The sequence below is a fragment of the Lissotriton helveticus genome, chromosome 7 (assembly GCF_964261635.1).
Source record: "Lissotriton helveticus chromosome 7, aLisHel1.1, whole genome shotgun sequence".
Taxonomy (NCBI): domain Eukaryota; kingdom Metazoa; phylum Chordata; class Amphibia; order Caudata; family Salamandridae; genus Lissotriton; species Lissotriton helveticus.
Window position 1 is genome coordinate 1,284,856 of NC_136068.1, and position 16,830 is coordinate 1,301,685.

General features: G+C 47.4%; 1 protein-coding gene across 1 annotated transcript in view; it reads right to left on the minus strand.

Moving 5' to 3' along the window:
- The window catches only part of LOC144766552 (fish-egg lectin-like), a 62,655-nt gene extending 46,080 nt beyond the window's left edge, over positions 1-16,575 (minus strand). The window contains exons 1-2 of the mRNA XM_078650356.1: positions 16,501-16,575; positions 7,815-8,048 (exon numbers count right to left, since the gene is read on the minus strand). Of these exons, the coding sequence (XP_078506482.1) occupies positions 7,815-8,048; positions 16,501-16,552 (286 nt within the window). The 5' untranslated portion in view covers positions 16,553-16,575. The remainder of the gene's footprint in view (positions 1-7,814; positions 8,049-16,500) is intronic.
- Positions 16,576-16,830: the final 255 nt, after the last annotated feature.

A 16,830-nucleotide genomic window follows, 5' to 3' on the forward strand; every position in this document is an offset into this window, starting at 1 on the left:
GGTTTTGGAGCCAGTGGCACCAAGGGCTCTCCAAGACAGATGGAGTGGCCCTTACCCTATCCTGGAAAAAAAGAGTGAGGTCACTTACTTAGTGGACCTGGGCACCAGCAGGACACCCAAAAGGGTTATCCATGTGAACCGTCTCAAACTCTACCATGACATGGCTGACCTCACCATGCTGCTGGTGACTGATGAGGAACAGGAAGCAGAGAGTGAACCCCTCCCTGATCTCCTCTCTACCAGCCCAAAAGATGGGTCAGTGGATGGAGTAGTCTTTTCAGACACCCTCACTTCCCAACAGCAGGCTGACTGCAAGCAAGTCTTACAGCAGTTTGCTAGCATCTTTTCCTTGACCCCTGGCCTGACCAGCTGGTGTACCCATGATGTGGACACTGGTGACATTAACCCTGTCAAAAACAAGATCTATCGACAATCAGACCAAGTCAAGTAAAGCATCAAAGCTGAAGTCAGCAAGATGCAGGAGCTAGGGGTGATGGAACCCTCTGAAAGCCCCTGGGCCAGCCCAGTGGTTCTAGTCCCCAAACCTCATCAACAGGTCGGAAAAAGAGAGATGATGTTCTGTGTGGACTATAGAGGGCTCAACTCTGTCACCAAGACAGATACTCACCCCATTCCAAGAGCAGATGAGTTGATAGACGAACTAGGGGCAGCCACATTTCTAAGCACCTTTAACTTGACTGCAGGGTTCTGGCAAATTGGCATGGCCCCAGGAACCAAAGAGAAAACAGCATTCTCCACCCCTGATGGGCACTATCAGTTTACTGTGATGCCTTTTGGGTTAAAGAATGCCCCTGCCACCTTCCAGAGGTTGGTGAATCAAGTCCTGACTGGGTTGGAATCCTTCTTCTTGATGATATTGCTGTCTTTAGCTCCACCTGGCAGGATCACCTGATCCACCTTGGGAAGGTTCTGCGAGCCCTGCAATCTGCAGGACTGACTATCAAGGCATCCACATGCCAGATAGGGCAGGGCACTGTGGTGTACTTGGGCCACCTTGTTGGTGGAGGCCAAGTCCAACACTTACAGGCCAAGATCCAGAGCATCCTGGACTGGGCAGCTCCAAGAACCCAGACCCAAGTCAGGGCATTCCTTGGCTTGACTGGGTATTACAGAAAGTGTGTGAAAGGTTATAGGTCTATTGTGGCTCCCCTCACAGAACTCACCTTCAAGAAAATGCCCAAGAAAGTAAACTGGACTGTTAGCTGCCAAAAGGCTTTTGACACCCTGAAAGAAGCAATGTGCTCAGCACCCATTCTAAAAGCCCCAGACTACTCCAAGCAGTTCCTAGTGCAGACTGATGCCTCAGAGCTGGGAATAGGGGCAGTCCTCTCCCAGATCAATGAAAGAAGGCCAAGACCAGCCTGTTGCTTTCATAAGCAGGAGGCTACTCCCCAGAGAGCAGCGTTTGAGTGCCATTGAGAGGGAGGCCTTTGCTGTGGTTTGGTCCCTGAAGAAGTTGAGGCCCTACCTATTTGGAACTCACTTCCTGGTTCAAACTGACCACAGACCTCTCAGATGGCTAATGCAGATGAAGGGGGAAAATCCAAAACTACTGAGATGGTCCATCTCCCTACAGGGAATAGACTTTGAAGTGGAACACCGACCAGGGACTGCCCATACCAATGCAGATGGACTTTCCAGGTTTTTCCACTTAGACAATGAAGACTCCCTAGGGCAAGGTTAGTCTCATCACCTTTTGTTTGGGGAGGGGGGGTTGTGTGAGAAAGTGCCATCTTTCTTGCCTTGGTATGCCCCCACTTTTTTTCTGAACTGCTGATGTGCTTTGACTGAGTGTGCCCTGGGTCCCTGCCAATCAGGTACCCAGGGCCTGTGTTCCTTCCCTAAAACTGTACAGAAACAAAATACCCAATTGGCATCTCTGGCCACCTGCCAGTCCCCAGTAAATGGTACCCTAGGTACCCAGGGCATGGTGACCAGAGAAGACCCCTGAGGACTGCAGCACTGATTATGCCATCCTCAGGGGCCCTGTACCCTGGCACCCACACACTGCCTTGGCAGGATGACTGCCTAAGTACAGAACCAAAACCAGAGTCAACAGGGCACACATCCCTATGTGCCCTGCCCACAGAACCCACTGCCCTGGTATACCTCAGTCACCCCTCGAGCTGGGTGCCCTATGCCAGAGGTGAGGGCACGGGTGCATGAGCCCTGTGCCCCTACAGTACCCAGGGCCATTCCTGGGCACTGTAAGTGCAGTGATGCCATTAAGAGTATATGGTGCTGGAAGGTTGTCATTACGAACCCTACAGCACCATAATGGCTACACTGAAGACTGACAAGTGTGGTATCAAACTTCTCAGCACATTAAACCCGCACTGATGCCAGTGTGGGATTTAATGTAACATGCACAAGAGGGCATCTTAGAGACGCCCTCCAAAACCCAAACCTACAATCCACGTCTGGGCTGAGTGACTGCAGAGGCTGCCACACAGCAGACATGTTGCTGGACCCCTGGGTGGAGAGCCCCCCGCTCTCCTTGGTCTGCAACAAAGCACATCCTGGGTGAGGTGCTATGTCTCCTCCCACAGGATGGACAGGGGGAAGCTTCAAAGGCATACCGCCTCTGAGAGCTTCTCCAGACCATTTTCTGTTCCCAGCAACCAGCCCCCCACCAGTCCAACCTCCACTTTGGCGGGAAGACTGGCGGGAAAAACCACGTCAGGAAGGGGGGTGTGCCAACCTGTGCCAACTCCACCCCTCAGTTGGAAGAGGCAAGGTGAAGCACGACCCCGGGCCCCGGCCATCTTGTAGATGGGGAGCCCTACCCAATCCCAGCTAGGCTCCTGCCACCATCCCACAGGAGAGGAGCAGGTCAGGGGGTGTACTCACCCCAGGACAGGGACCCATTGGTCCCTGCCCTTCCCCTACCTGTAACGCCCCTAAATTCAGTATTTAGGGGCTCCCTGAACCTTCCTTCCTCAGATCACGATATCAAAAAGAAGAAAGAAGATAAAGAAGAAGAAGACCCGCCGCGCAGCTGCTAACAACAGGACAACACCAACTGACTTGGCCCCAGCCCTACCAGCCTGTTGATCCTGGAACCTGCTCCTGCCTGAACCCGGCGACCTCGACGGAGAGTGACCTTAGGACACCCTGAGGACCTGCCTGCCGTGACCCTCTCGACGATTGGGACTCCCTCCAGCAGAGGCTCTGCTGCCACAACCCACCTGGTGCCAGCCAGGAAGCTCCGGACCAGCCCACTCTGCACCATCCGAGCCTGGGCCGGGCCAACCCGAACCAAGACCAGGAGGACGTCCCCACGGCGACTGGGACCCGAAGTCCAGTGCCCAATGACCCTCCTCGACGAACCAGCCGACGCCTGCCGACTCAGAACCAGGGGCCACCCCAACTGCGACCAGCCGAGGGTAAGCTTTTCCAACACCCAAAGACACCCCAGCACCCGGTGCCCTCCAGCCCCCTGTGCCTCCCTTTGGGGTACCTACCTGTGCTCCAAGATCCCTACTTACCCCTCGAAGTGCTGGTCGCCTCTGGACAGTCTCTGCCCCCGAGCCTGCAGCCTTTGTTCCTTTTTGCAAGATCCTCATTGGATAACATTGAGCGCCCGAAGGCTCAAAAGCACCCTGCACCCAGCCGCCCGAGTGCCGCTGGCTGCTACCTCTCTGTCCTAACTTAATTCCCCCCTTGCCCGGAGCAAGTGACCAGGAGCACAGCTCAGACCACCGCGTGGCCTGCGAGGCAGCAGCCACCAACCGAAGGCCCCCTTTCCCTCATAGGATATCATTGGGCCTACCTACCTCTGCACCCGGCCGCCCCTGTGCCGCTGAGGGTGAACTAACTGTACCTACCTGACCCTGGGGGACCCCTGAGTCTATGCCCAGAACATTGACTTCATCAACCAAGTACTCACCTGGAAACCGGTAATTCACTTACCTGCCATTGGATAACATTGGCTCATCTTTACTCGAAAAAATTTGTGTGAAGTTTTGAAAACTGAAAATATTCCTATAAAATCAGCCAAAGTCCGAATCCGAAAGTACTCACCTGTGATCAGGGGAGAAGCCAGTACTGTACCTGTCAGCCCAGTACTGAACCGCAAAAGTAATCCCTAGCGGGTTTACTAGTAACCTGTATTTTCTCCATAGGAACCCATTGTCTGCTTTTCTATGAAATTTCTTTTAAGTGTCTACTTTTGAAAACTGCAAATATTTTTTAAAAATCATACGACATACTGAAACGCAATTACCTACCTGTTTTGAGTTAAGCCCCCAGTGCTGGCCCTAGGAGACTAGTGCTGGGTTACAAAAGTAATGCGACCGTACTTTACCTGTAACCTGAATTTCCTCCCATTGAATAACATTGTGAGAATCACCTCGAAAGGTTTCTAAGTGGGAACTTTTAAAACAGCTTTATATTCAGGAAAAATCATCACTATAAGTAAAACGTTTTTGCTAATCTGGTTTCAGCTTAGACCCCAGGACTGTATCCAAGATCTAGTCCTGGAACTACCAAAGTAATCCATAAAGTAATCAACTGTTCTTTCCTATGAAAATCATTGAGTTCAATGCTAGAGTGTGTTGCAGAACTGTATTGCTATTAGCTAACCTGTGACTATTGTGTGTACAAACTTATTGCTCCTCTGCAAAGTATTTACCTGAGAGTACTCATACCTCGAACAGTATATTTTTACAATTGTTGGTTCTAAAAATAAAACAACTATATCTAAGGATATAATAACAATTGGCCTGGAGTTCAGTTCTTGAGTGTGTGAAACCTTTTGCTGACTGAGTGTGTGCAACACATGCTTTACACTGTCCTCTGGTACTGCCTTACTGCTCGGCCAAGCTACCACTTTGGAGAGTAAGGTCAGTTCTGACTTTAACCTCTGTTATACCTTTGGGGTTTGTGGACTCTATACACACTGTACTGCCTTATTGTCCAGTATTTATAGAGCCACCTTCTCACAAGGGCCCTGGGCCCTAAGACATTACATTGTGCTGTGTACAGCGGATGCAGAAATGTCACCGCAGGCAGTGGGTTAGAGCTTGGACATGTAGCTTTGTCGTCACCCACTCGATTCATAAGGGGAGTCGACTGGGCTGTCGTACGCAGAGCCAATGTGGGTGTGTGACTGATATTTGTGTGCCCCTAGGCGTGGTTCTGTACTGGGGCTGTGCATCTGCCTGTGTCTCTATGGCAGTGTGGGTCTCCTTTGTGGGGTGTCGGTGGTCCCTGAAGGATAATAGACACCCACATATGTGATCTAGTTTGCCTTCCATAGGTTCAGACCCCATCCGCACCTGTTAGGCCACCTCCTTTTTTAATTCTGACACATGGCATTGGGGTGCCATGAGTTGGTCGGTGAAGTGTTGTGAGGCAGCCGTGCTTGCGGGTGCTTCCTGCTGTGTGGTCTGTTGCAGGGTCTGTGTTCTCCGCTAAGTAGCTTGGCTGCCCTGGTCCTGGTGGTGGGTTGCGTGGGATGTCCATGAAGACTCCAACAGGAATGTGCAACAGCAAGCGTAGCAGGTGTATCTCTGGAGGAGGAGCTCAAGCACGCACAAACACACACACTCACACAAGACCTGGGGTGTAACAGCTCACACTGCAGTAGCATCTCTGCAGCAGGAGCTCAGCATACATGCACACGACACACACACACTCTCTCTCTCTCAGTGCTTGCTACTTGAAGTCTCCTGCAGGAATTGGGGTGGGTGTGTAACAACACGAACCGCAGTTCAACATGTCTGCACAAACATGCACATACTACACACATTCAGTGCGTGCTGCATGACGACTCCAGAAGGAGGCGGGTGTGTAACAGCACGCACTGCAGCTCAACATGCACACACAAACATGCACACACCCACACCTACACATTCTCTCAGTGCCTACAGCATGAAAGACTCCAGCAAGAGGCAGGTGCAAACAGCATGGACTGCAGCACCATCAACTCAGCATGCACACACAAACATGCACATTCCACTCACACACACATGCACACACACAAGGTCTGCTGCATGAAGACTCCAGCAGGAGGGGATGAGACAGCACACACTGCAAACGGAGCTCATCATCCACACGCACATACACACTCTATTCTGCATGAAGGCTCCAGCAGGAGGGGTTGAAAACAGCATGCACCCACTGCAGCAGGAGTTCATTGTTCACACACAAACATGCAAACACTCCTTGCACACACTCTGAGCCCCTGCTGCATGAAGACTCCATCAGGAAGGGTTAAAGCAATATAAATAGGGTGACAAGGTTTTTTGTAGCCTTGTAAATGCGTATGTTTAAATATATACATATTCACTTAAAAAAACAAAGGTTTATGAAATAGAAAAAAAAACCTTGGAAATTCACTAAAAAACAAAGGTTACAGAGACGTCATAGTTAGGCTCAGATTTCACTCATGCAAAAACATAGAAATTCAGCACTTATAGTTACCTGAGCTAACAATAACATACGTCCCCGCAATGCACTGCTTATTATTACCTCACATATTGCATCATTCCTGAGATGGTCAGTGACATAACTGATGACATCTCAAATGACATCGACTTACCTACTTACCAACTTACTACAAAAATCTGATTAGTATTATAGGTGCACTACTAATGAGTGATACTACTCTAACATATAGTATGTGCGCAGATGTATGACTCTGTGTATCCATGTGTGAGTGGGTGTCTCAGTAGCTATTTGTGTGTATAAGTGGGTGTGTGGGTAGATGTGTGGGTGAGTGAGTGACTGTGTGAGTGGCTGTATTAGTGAGTGAGAGGATATGTGAATGGCTCTATGGGTGAGTGGGTGGCTGTGTGAGTGGCTGTATTAGTGAGTGAGAGGATATGTGAATGGCTCTATGGGTGAGTGGGTGGCTGTGTGAGTGGCTGTATGGGTGTGTGACTGGATGTGCGAGTGCCTGTATGGGTAAGTGAGCGGGTGTTTGAATGGTTGTATGAGTGAGTGATTGGGTGTGCAAGTAGCAGTATGTGTGAGTAAGTGGTTGTTTAGTTAAGTGAGCTTTGTTAGTGGCAGTATTAGAGAGTAAGTGTATATGTGAATGGCGGTATGGGAGAGTGAGTGGATGTAAGAGTGCATGAATGGATGTGTTAATGGGTATGTGAGTGTGTGGGCTTGTGAGTGAGTGTGCGAGTGCTTGAATGGATGAAAGAACGGCTGTGTTGAAAGACTGCATGGGTGAGTGAATGGGTATATGAGTGGCTGTATGGATGAATAACTGGGAGCATGAGTAGTTGTTTGGGTGAGTGTGTGACTCTGTGAGTAACTGTATGGGTAAGTGACTTTTCCCATATTCCTCTCTTGCCTTGAGTCACACATTTCTTTTCATAAGTATTTGAAGACCTGGCTCTTTGCCCAGTAACCAATTCTTAGAGAGGGTTGATACTTCTGCCCTCATGTAGTGGATCCGCTTAGTTTAGGAAAATTAGGAAGTCTTTTACCATTCACGAGGGTGCTCACATGTCCTTTGATACAAGTTGATTTATGAAGGAATATATTTTAATTATATATATTCGTTCTTTTAATATTGTGAATATGAGATATATTGATGTATAGATGAGGGTATGAAAAATTATATGTAAAAAATTGTATATATCCGAATTTTTGTGTAGGTTAAGGATAGTTAGAAAAATCAGAATTGTTAGTTTTATTATTGTATTAGACAAAGATTTGATATTCATGGCTAAAGTAGTCGAATAAAGTTTGTTTGTGGATTGAATGACACAGAACCGTATCAATAAATAAACGTTGATACCTGGATTTGACACATCTTCTCCCACATATAACCTTACCAGTGGTTAGGGTCCAGGCTCCTCCCACAAGTTTATAGATCATGTTGGCATTGTTGACGCCCCACACTCCTGCGGCGCCGGTGGTGACGTGCTTCAGGGCTCCGGAGAGCTGAACCCACTGGCCATTGAACAGGGTGTAGATGTTTGCACCTTGATTCACTCCAAACACCAGTCCGTTCCCAGCATCGATCTGCACCAGCGCTCCTGGGACCTGCACACAGGCCATGGGGATACCTTGAGGGTGACAGAGATGTCTCATGTTATTGTGGTGAAGCTTCCATCTTTGGGAGCACCTGAGAGGGATCATAAAGCAGCCAATAGTGACTCCTCAGACCTGTCACAGGATGTACTGATTCTTCTGAGCATGGGGTTAGGTTTAAGGACATCTGTAACAACACAGTGGATGACAGAAGAAAAAGGCACATTAGATGAGGACAGAAAAACAACTTTCATTTAATAAGTCAGTGAGATGCTAAGAACAACGGGGCATATTACCAACGATTAGCGATATTTATCGCTAACGAGGCTTAGCAACACATTTTTCAACGCTAAGCATCGCCAGAAATTATCGCAGAGATAACTTGCTATTAGCAAGGTTTATCTCAGAAGTGATAAAACTCCTCGCACTAACTGCCAAATGGGAGATTATCGCTGGAAAACCAACGATAATCTCTCGAAGTTTGGCGTTAGCTTGATGATAGGGGCTCACAAACTTAGCCATGATATCCACCTTCCATAGGATATCGAGGCTAAGTCAGGAAAATACCAGGTGTAAAAAAAGCAGCGCTAACCGCGGTTAGCGCTGCTTTTTTTTATCACTAACAGGGTTAGCGAAATCCTTGATAATAGGAGAAATGTCGCTTAACAATATTTCTCCTATTATTTTTCTCTGGAACGCCCCCTTTGCATCTCATTAGAGATGCAAGGGGAAGCGTAGAGAAAAAGGGTGCTAACATGTGAATTTGCGTGTTAGCACCCTGTTGCTGATAGGGAGATAATTTTATCTCCGCTTCCTTGGCTTTTAAAGCCAAAAAAGTGGAGATAAATCCCTTGATAATATGCCCCAACATCTTATAAACATGTTTCATTGAGGAGTGATAGGCAGGAGACATTAGAGAGGATGACATGCCCTGTTACATGACCTCACGTGTCAAGAGAAGCACCAATGAAAAGATAGAATAAAGAGACACAGGGAAATGTGCGTTTGTGTGACTCCCGCTGAGAGGACGCGTCCTTCTCCTTCTCATATCTCCACCTGGCTTGGTCCCAGTTGATGCTGAGCCTTCCTCCTGGGCAGTGATGAAGAGTGGGCAGTGGTGATGCATCTACAACCCCTGGTCAAGCCGCATCTTCTGCTTCAGGGACCACATCATGTCAAGTCTGCTCTGGAATTGATAACTAAGACGGATTTCTGCCCCAATTTTGAGCTTATTTCAGTGTTGAATGTGTTTCGTTGTTGTTCATGTTCTAAGTAGTTCGAGAACTGGAGCCGCAGTATCTTACCGCCTTAGACAGTGGGGAGCGGCATCATCCAAAAATCCTTTGGGGTTTGCACTCGGTCACTCTACTTTAGGATGAAGAAGTCCTAAATAAATGCTCAGAAATCAGAAGCTAGGGAACAGGGCTTGTCCCTACAGAGATGTAAGGGGTGGTACACACAGGGCAAAGTGTCTCCTGGATTGACTCTTGAAAGAAGAGTTTTTTGTCCAAGAGAAGTGGTAGAGGAAAGACTCTCCTCAGCACCCTCTTGACTCTCCCACGTCTACTGTCAGTGCCCTCTTAAGGTCAGAAAAACTTGACCAAAGTCCTGCCCTTAGGGAGTACTCCGGATCCGCCATTAGGAATCCTTATGATGTGAGTGAGTACCCTTAGTGAGTACACCGGATCCGCCATTAGGAATCCTTATGATGTGAGTGAGTACCCTTAGGGAGTACACCAGATCCGCCATTAGGAATCCTTATGATGTGAGTGAGTACCCTTAGGGAGTACACCGGATCCGCCATTAGGAATCCTTATGATGTGAGTGAGTACCCTTAGGGAGTACACCGGATCCGCCATTAGGAATCCTTATGAGGTGAGTGAGTACCCTTAGGGAGTACACCGGATCCGCCATTAGGAATCCTTATGATGTGAGTGAGTACCCTTAGGGAAGCACACTGGATCCTCCTAAGCTTCAGGGATCCATATGACTTGAGACCCCATAGGGGAGTACACTGGATCCTGGTTTAGGAATCCATATGAAGGGAGACCCTTAGGAAGCACACTGGATCCTCCGTCAGGATCAGTATGACTTGAGGACCCGGTACACTAGATCCAACTTCAGGCATCCATATGACTTGAGACCACTTAGAGCAGTATATCGGATCCTTCAGGAATCCCAAGGACCTGAACTCCCTTAGGCGATACACTAGTGGGCACATGCATCAAGGGAAATTGCATTCGCAAATGGTGCGAATCGCAAAATTCGGCCGTTTGCAAGTGCAATTCCCACTTTTGGGATGCATTATCATTTTTGTTATTTTCGCAATTTAAGAAATCGCAAAATTGCGATTTCTTAAATTGCGATTGCATTTAAGGAATCTCAAATTGAGATTCCTTAAATGCAATGCCTCAATCTTTTAAAATTTGCGAATTCGCAAATAAGGGGAGCAAATTACCATGAAGTTGACCTTCATGGTAATTTGCGAAAACTTTAAAAAATGCACTAAAGTGCATTTTTCAAAGTTTCATTTTACACACACACACACATGCCCTTGGGGCATGTGTGTGTGCAAAATGTACTAATGGGCAGATTTCAGGGGTGCAACAGGGTGTCCTTTGGAGACCCCTGCACCCTTGAAATTGCATTCTTAATTTGCGAATATCTAATGGTGAATCGCAAATTAAGAATGTCATTCCCATTCATTCCTATGGGCCCCTAGGCCCATAGGAATGAATGGGGAGCTATTCCTTAATTGCGATTCGCAATTTGCGAGTCGCAATTAAGGAATTTTAAGAAATCGCAATTTATTTGGCAATTTCTTCATGCATTGCCATTTGTGATTCCTTATTTTTCGCAAATAAGGAATCGCAAATGGCAATGTTGATGCATGTGCCAGGAGATCCTCCTTTAGGAGTGCGTATGACTTGAGACCCATCGGGGAAGAACACTGGATCTTCCATCTGGAATCCCTATGATTTATGCGTTCATACATCGTTTACAAGACGGCCATCCTAATGCACCTACTGGCACATGCATCAACATTGCCATTTGCGATTCCTTATTTGTGAAAAATAAGGAATCGCTAATAAGGAATTGCAAATGGCAATGCATGAAGAAATTGCCAAATAAATTGCAATTTCTTAAAATTCCTTAATTGCGACTCGCAAATTGCGAATCGCAATTAAGGAATAGCTCCCCATTCATTCCTATGGGCCTACAGGCCCATGGAAATGAATGGGAATGACATTCTTAATGTGCGATTCACCATTAGATATTCGCAAATTAAGAATGCAATTTCAAGGGTGCAGGGGTGTCCAAAGGACACCCTGTTGCACCCCTGAAATCTGCCCATTAGTACATTTTGCACACACACATGCCCCAAGGGCATGTGTGTGTGTGTAAAATGAAACTTTGAAAAATGCACTTTAGTGCATTTTTTAAAGTTTTCGCAAATTACCATGTAAGTCAACTTCATGGTAATTTGCTCCCCTTATTTGCGATTTCGCAAATTTTAAAAGATTGATGCATTGCATTTAAGGAATCTCAATTTGAGATTCCTTAAATGCAATCACAATTTAAGAAATCGCAATTTTGCGATTTCTTAAATTGCGAAAATAACAAAAATGATAATGCATCCCAGAAGTGGGAATTGCATTCGCAAACGGCAGAATTTTGCGATTCGCACCATTTGCGAATGCAATTTCCCTTGATGCATGTGCCCACAAGATCACTCTCCTGATCGGAGATCACAACTAAGAACCTTCTGCTTCATTCCTGCTCGGACGCGCCCCGCCACCCTCAATATCCCATCAAGCATCTCTTTTCAGGCTCCTGCAGCGATTGCTCCTTTAGTTCCTCCCCAGAAGCTCTCTGCGTAGACATGGCTCTGCCTTCTTGAAAGCGCCCCCTTCCTTGGAGGTCTGGAAGGACTGCCTGAAGCTCCAGGGGTTCTAAACCACCATTGCTGTCCCCCTCCCTAGTGTCGACAGCCAGAGGTAGAACCCTCCGGCCTTTGCTGATCTCCTTACGTCACACCCTGAGGCTCATCTACACATGTCGGGCTTGTCATTAGAGGCGTGCCCTTTTATCAGTGGAGTTGTGGGTTTTCCTTGGGCTGTTTGTCTCAGAGCAGGCTGGACAGTAGGCATTGAGTGCACTGCACTTTAACATATATATATAGAGATGACCTTTATAACCCGCCTCACTTTCAATCTTTTCAGCTCCAGCTCAGAATGAACAGGTGAATGTGAGAGAAAGAGGAATCCAGACATGCCTAAAAGAGACGACAGTTTTGCTGAAAAACAACTCATTAAAATTCAATGGAGAGAAACCCAAAGTGTCTGTGTCTCACCCTCTAAAGAGCCTCGCCTCGGACGAGCACGAGCAACCTAGAGACGCGACAGTGTGTGTGTAATCCAGGAGTGTATGTTGATGATAAGCTCTCCATGGGGACACATATCAACAACACAGCAGCCACGTGTTTCAGATGACTCCGGAACCTTAGGACTATCATGCCACCGCTCCCACAGCCCGCAACTGCTATCCTCAGCACAATCTCTCAGTGTAGTGCTTTGATACTCGAAGCCCCAGACTATCTAATCGAAGGAGTGTAGAGAGTGCAATGGGCGGTGGAAAGCATGGACTGGATTAACCTCACCCCCTGGCACCCGTAGGGAACTCCACCGGCTCCCAGTGAAGGAGAGGGTGGTTTTAAATCACTGTGCCTGGTCCACAGGGAAATAAAGGAAACAGGACCCACATTACTGCAAAGAAAATGTAAGCACTACAGGCCAATCAGGAACATACGCGTCTCCTCTGCCAAACTACTATATGTCCAGGAATTTCGGAAAGTGAGGTTTGGAGAGCGAGCCTTTGAGGTGAGGGCAGCTCAGCCATGGAATAAGCTGCCAGCCCCCCTCAGAGGCAGGAAAAGTGTTATGCATTTTAGGAAAGCTCTAAAAAGCTGATTTTCCCATGAGGCACAGGGCCAGAGCTGAGTTGCATATGGCCATGTCTGAACTGGGGTGGTGTGGAGTGCAAAAAAACGATGGATTTAGGCCCAGATCTCTGTACTGGGGTGAATGTGTGACATTGTTCTGCATTCTGTCCATCAACTGTTGGTTTTGCATTTTAGATAAATAGCCGTCTCCATCTCAGGAAAGGACACACAGGATGGATCCCAAACGGGGTGAAGTTTCTGTGCTGCTGAGCTGGCGAGGGTGGTTTAGCGCCAGGACACCGGTGAGGTGAAAGCTGAGCTTTACACATATTTGTATTAATAATAATGATGAGAGAGGCTTTGGTAAGAGTTTGTAAGGTGTACAGGTGTGGGAGTGTGGGTCTGAACACCTTGAGGTACATGTGTTCGTCATCACCTAAGAGACCCATCCTTTGCCAATCCTTCAGCTGTCCTTACTTTTGATCGCCTCTGACGGATCCTGACGATAAGGACAGGGCGAGGAGCGACGACTCAACACAAGACAGTGGTGGGATGTGATTTGTTTCCCGGTCAGCCAAGCAGTGGCATTAATTGTAGCTATTACTCCCTTAAGTTTGGACTAATAGAATTTTTGCTATATTTTAGATCTCAGCCTAATTTGGATTTATTGACCAGCCGGGTCGGAAGTATAACCGGCGGAGAGGTGAGATTCACCTTTTCCTCTTATGTTTGACTGCTTCTTATAGATATAGGGCCAGATGTAGGTAATCCTAATTTACCGATTCTAAAATACCGAATTTTACCGATTCGGTATTTTAAAATCGGTAAATGCTAAGTAGAAAAAAAAATTGGTAAGTATTACAGAATCGGTACGATTCGGTAATTACCGAATCAGTATTTACCGATTCGGTAATTCCCATTCATTCCTATGGGCCTGGAGGCCCTATTTAAATAGGGAAACATTCAAGGGTGCCAGGGTGTCACATTGACCTGTTGCACCCCTGAATAATGCTTGTGTGCACATGTGGCAGACATACATGCCCTAAGGGCATGTATGTCTGCCACATGGCACTGTTGAAAATGCACAGATTTGCATTTTCAAAGGTATTCGGTATTTACCACCAATAGTTGGTGGTTAATAACGAATCCTTAAAGCACATAGGCACTCTTAAAAGTGCTTCCTACATGCCATTTACCGATTCACTAAATACCGAATTGGAAAATAATGATTGGGTAATTACCGATTCGGTATTTACCGAATCATCCCCTACATCTGAAATGGCTCAATACCAGTCGGTAAGCCTGACATTTTCGAATTTCGGGTTTACCGACCAGTAATGGCCCTTGGGCCCTTGGTTTGGTGACATATATTGGAATTGTTTTGAATATTAACACTTGATTCACTTAATCCCATGTCTAGGATATAGAATTTTGGACGTGCTTAAATAAAGCAGTTCTTTTTAAAATGCAGCCCATTTCCTTAAAGGAATTGGGATGCATTTAAAAAAGAGAAATGAAGGGCAGGTAGTGGTCCCTGGGACCATTGCCTGCCCCTAAAAAATATTATCCCTGCATTTACAAAGGTGAAGGGGTCACCTGGGGACCCCTTCCCATTTGTGAGTGCTTTACCACCCTTCTGAGAAGGGTGGTAAACTGCGACTGTTTTGCGACCATGTTTGCGGTCGCAAAACAGTCTTACATAGGGTTCAGACTCGCTATTAGGAAGGGACGACCTTGGAACGCCCCTACCTAACAGCAAATTGCTAATCCTATTTAGCGAGTTGAAAGTAATTTGCGACTCACTAAATAGGGTTAGTACATGGGCAATTTGTTTTTTGCGTACACAAACAAGTCACAAACCCATTTGCGCATGCACGAAACAATTGTACATCGGACCCCTAAGTATTTCTGAAACTTTTCTTTTCCCATGCCTCGCATGTTGCCTCCTGCTCTCTGTCGGGGTCCACTCCGTGTCCCCTATCATCATCATCATCATCCAAGTGGTGCTAGGAGTGGATGATGCAGAAGTGCCCTTCCTTTTCCTTTGATGGAAATCTGCGAGCCAATGATTCTAAAAGAGGACGTTCAACTTCTTGCTCTGAAGGAAGCTCAACCTCCTGTTCTGCTCCAACATCAGACTAATGTACTATTGCTGGCTGCGGCTGCTGTCCACTTTGCTGTGTTTCCTGAAAAGATTGTGTACTACTTTACAAAAGGGACAAATCCAATTCAACATCACAACTCACCGGCATCGACATGATTGCACTGGCTGCCTCACTGGCAGACATGGTCCGGGGCTTAGGTTGGGGAGGTGGTGCTGTTGACGTAGGAATGCTGCTCTCAGCTTGCTCGCCGGAGGCAGGTGAGGCAGGCACATCTTTCTTGAAAAACAAGGCCGAACTGGGAATGAAATCCAGCCCGGGCAAAGTGCTCGGGGGCCCCACCGGGGGTTGGATGTGCAACCGAGCTGTTTGCCACGGCTGGTTTCGGCTGATTTCGCTACAGCGGCTGATATTGCAGCCATGCTGCAAAAATGGACCCGTAACAAAATCGCCCCCCACGGGCCCAACACCGGACCCCAACCCTGGCAGCCCACTGTGGTAATGCCCGGTGCCCGCTACGGCCATTCCGGCCCTGCTGAATAAGGTTGCACTCAGCACACCAGTGATGGAAATCTGCTTCTTCTGCTCCCCACTAGCCACTTTCTTGGCAGCACCTTTCTTTGGTGCCACATTGAAGCCGTCAGTCGGCAGCGGCACTTAGCTTCACAACAAGTTGAAGAGATGACCATGTTGCGTAGTCAGTCACGAGTCACATCTCGCACACAGGCCTTCTGCCTTGCAGTACTATGTGTGATGGCTTTTCTCTTGTGCACCTAAAAGCAAATACGCAAGAGTTCTCCCTCTCTTTCCTTCTCTCTGCATAAAACACCCATTCAGGCCCTTGTGATCAGCCGTCTGGACTATAGCAACGCCCTTCTGATGGCAGCCAATGATTCTCATTTAGATAGACTCCAGGTGGTACAAACCACTGCTGCCCGTCGTGTTAGGAATGTACCAAATAGAGCTGCCTCCCTCCCCATCCTGCATCAACTCCATTGGCTGAAGATACGCAAGAGAGTGAAACTCAAGATTGGTTGCATCGTACACAAAGCATTGAATGGGTGAGGTCCTTCTTATATAACAGAAAAAAGTATCCCTTACCAGCCTAATAGAGCCCTTCACTCAGGAGGAAACCTCCTGCTTGTCATTCCTCATTTCAGGAAATCTCTGTGATTGCAACTGATCCCAGGAGGGGTACAAAATTACAATATTCCTAATGTATTATTATTTATTCTACTAATTAGGAACGTTGTTTTATGACCCCCTAAAATTATTTAATTTGTGAAAAAAACTCAAAAAAAGGTTAATTTTCAAAATAAAATTCTAATTTAAAAAATCAGTATGTAATTTGCGACCGCTTTTGGTAAGACCCTTTGCATGGAGGCGTGCTGGGGCAGCTACTTGAACATACACAGCTCACCCTGGAGGAGGCGCTGCACTCACCTGAGCTGTGCCCCAGCAGGGCCAGGAGGAGCAGGGCGGTCACAGGACTCATCTTAGGTCTGTCTTCTGCCTTTCTTCTCCTCTCTGAAAGATCTTCAGAGAGGACTCTGTGCTGGGGTTTAAAAGGCCTCAATTCACAGCCCATCCCAGGGGAGGGGTCAGTGGTTGCCATATGGGGCGGTTCCTAAAGCCTCGCCCACGTGATCTTGTGTATTCAGCTGCCTGTGTCTGACCTCTGAACACCGGTGCACCTTGATCCTGCTGTAAAGCTCTCTGGCTCGACCCTCCCAGCGCTAGGTGTGTGCGGACTAAACGCCTCTTAGTACATTT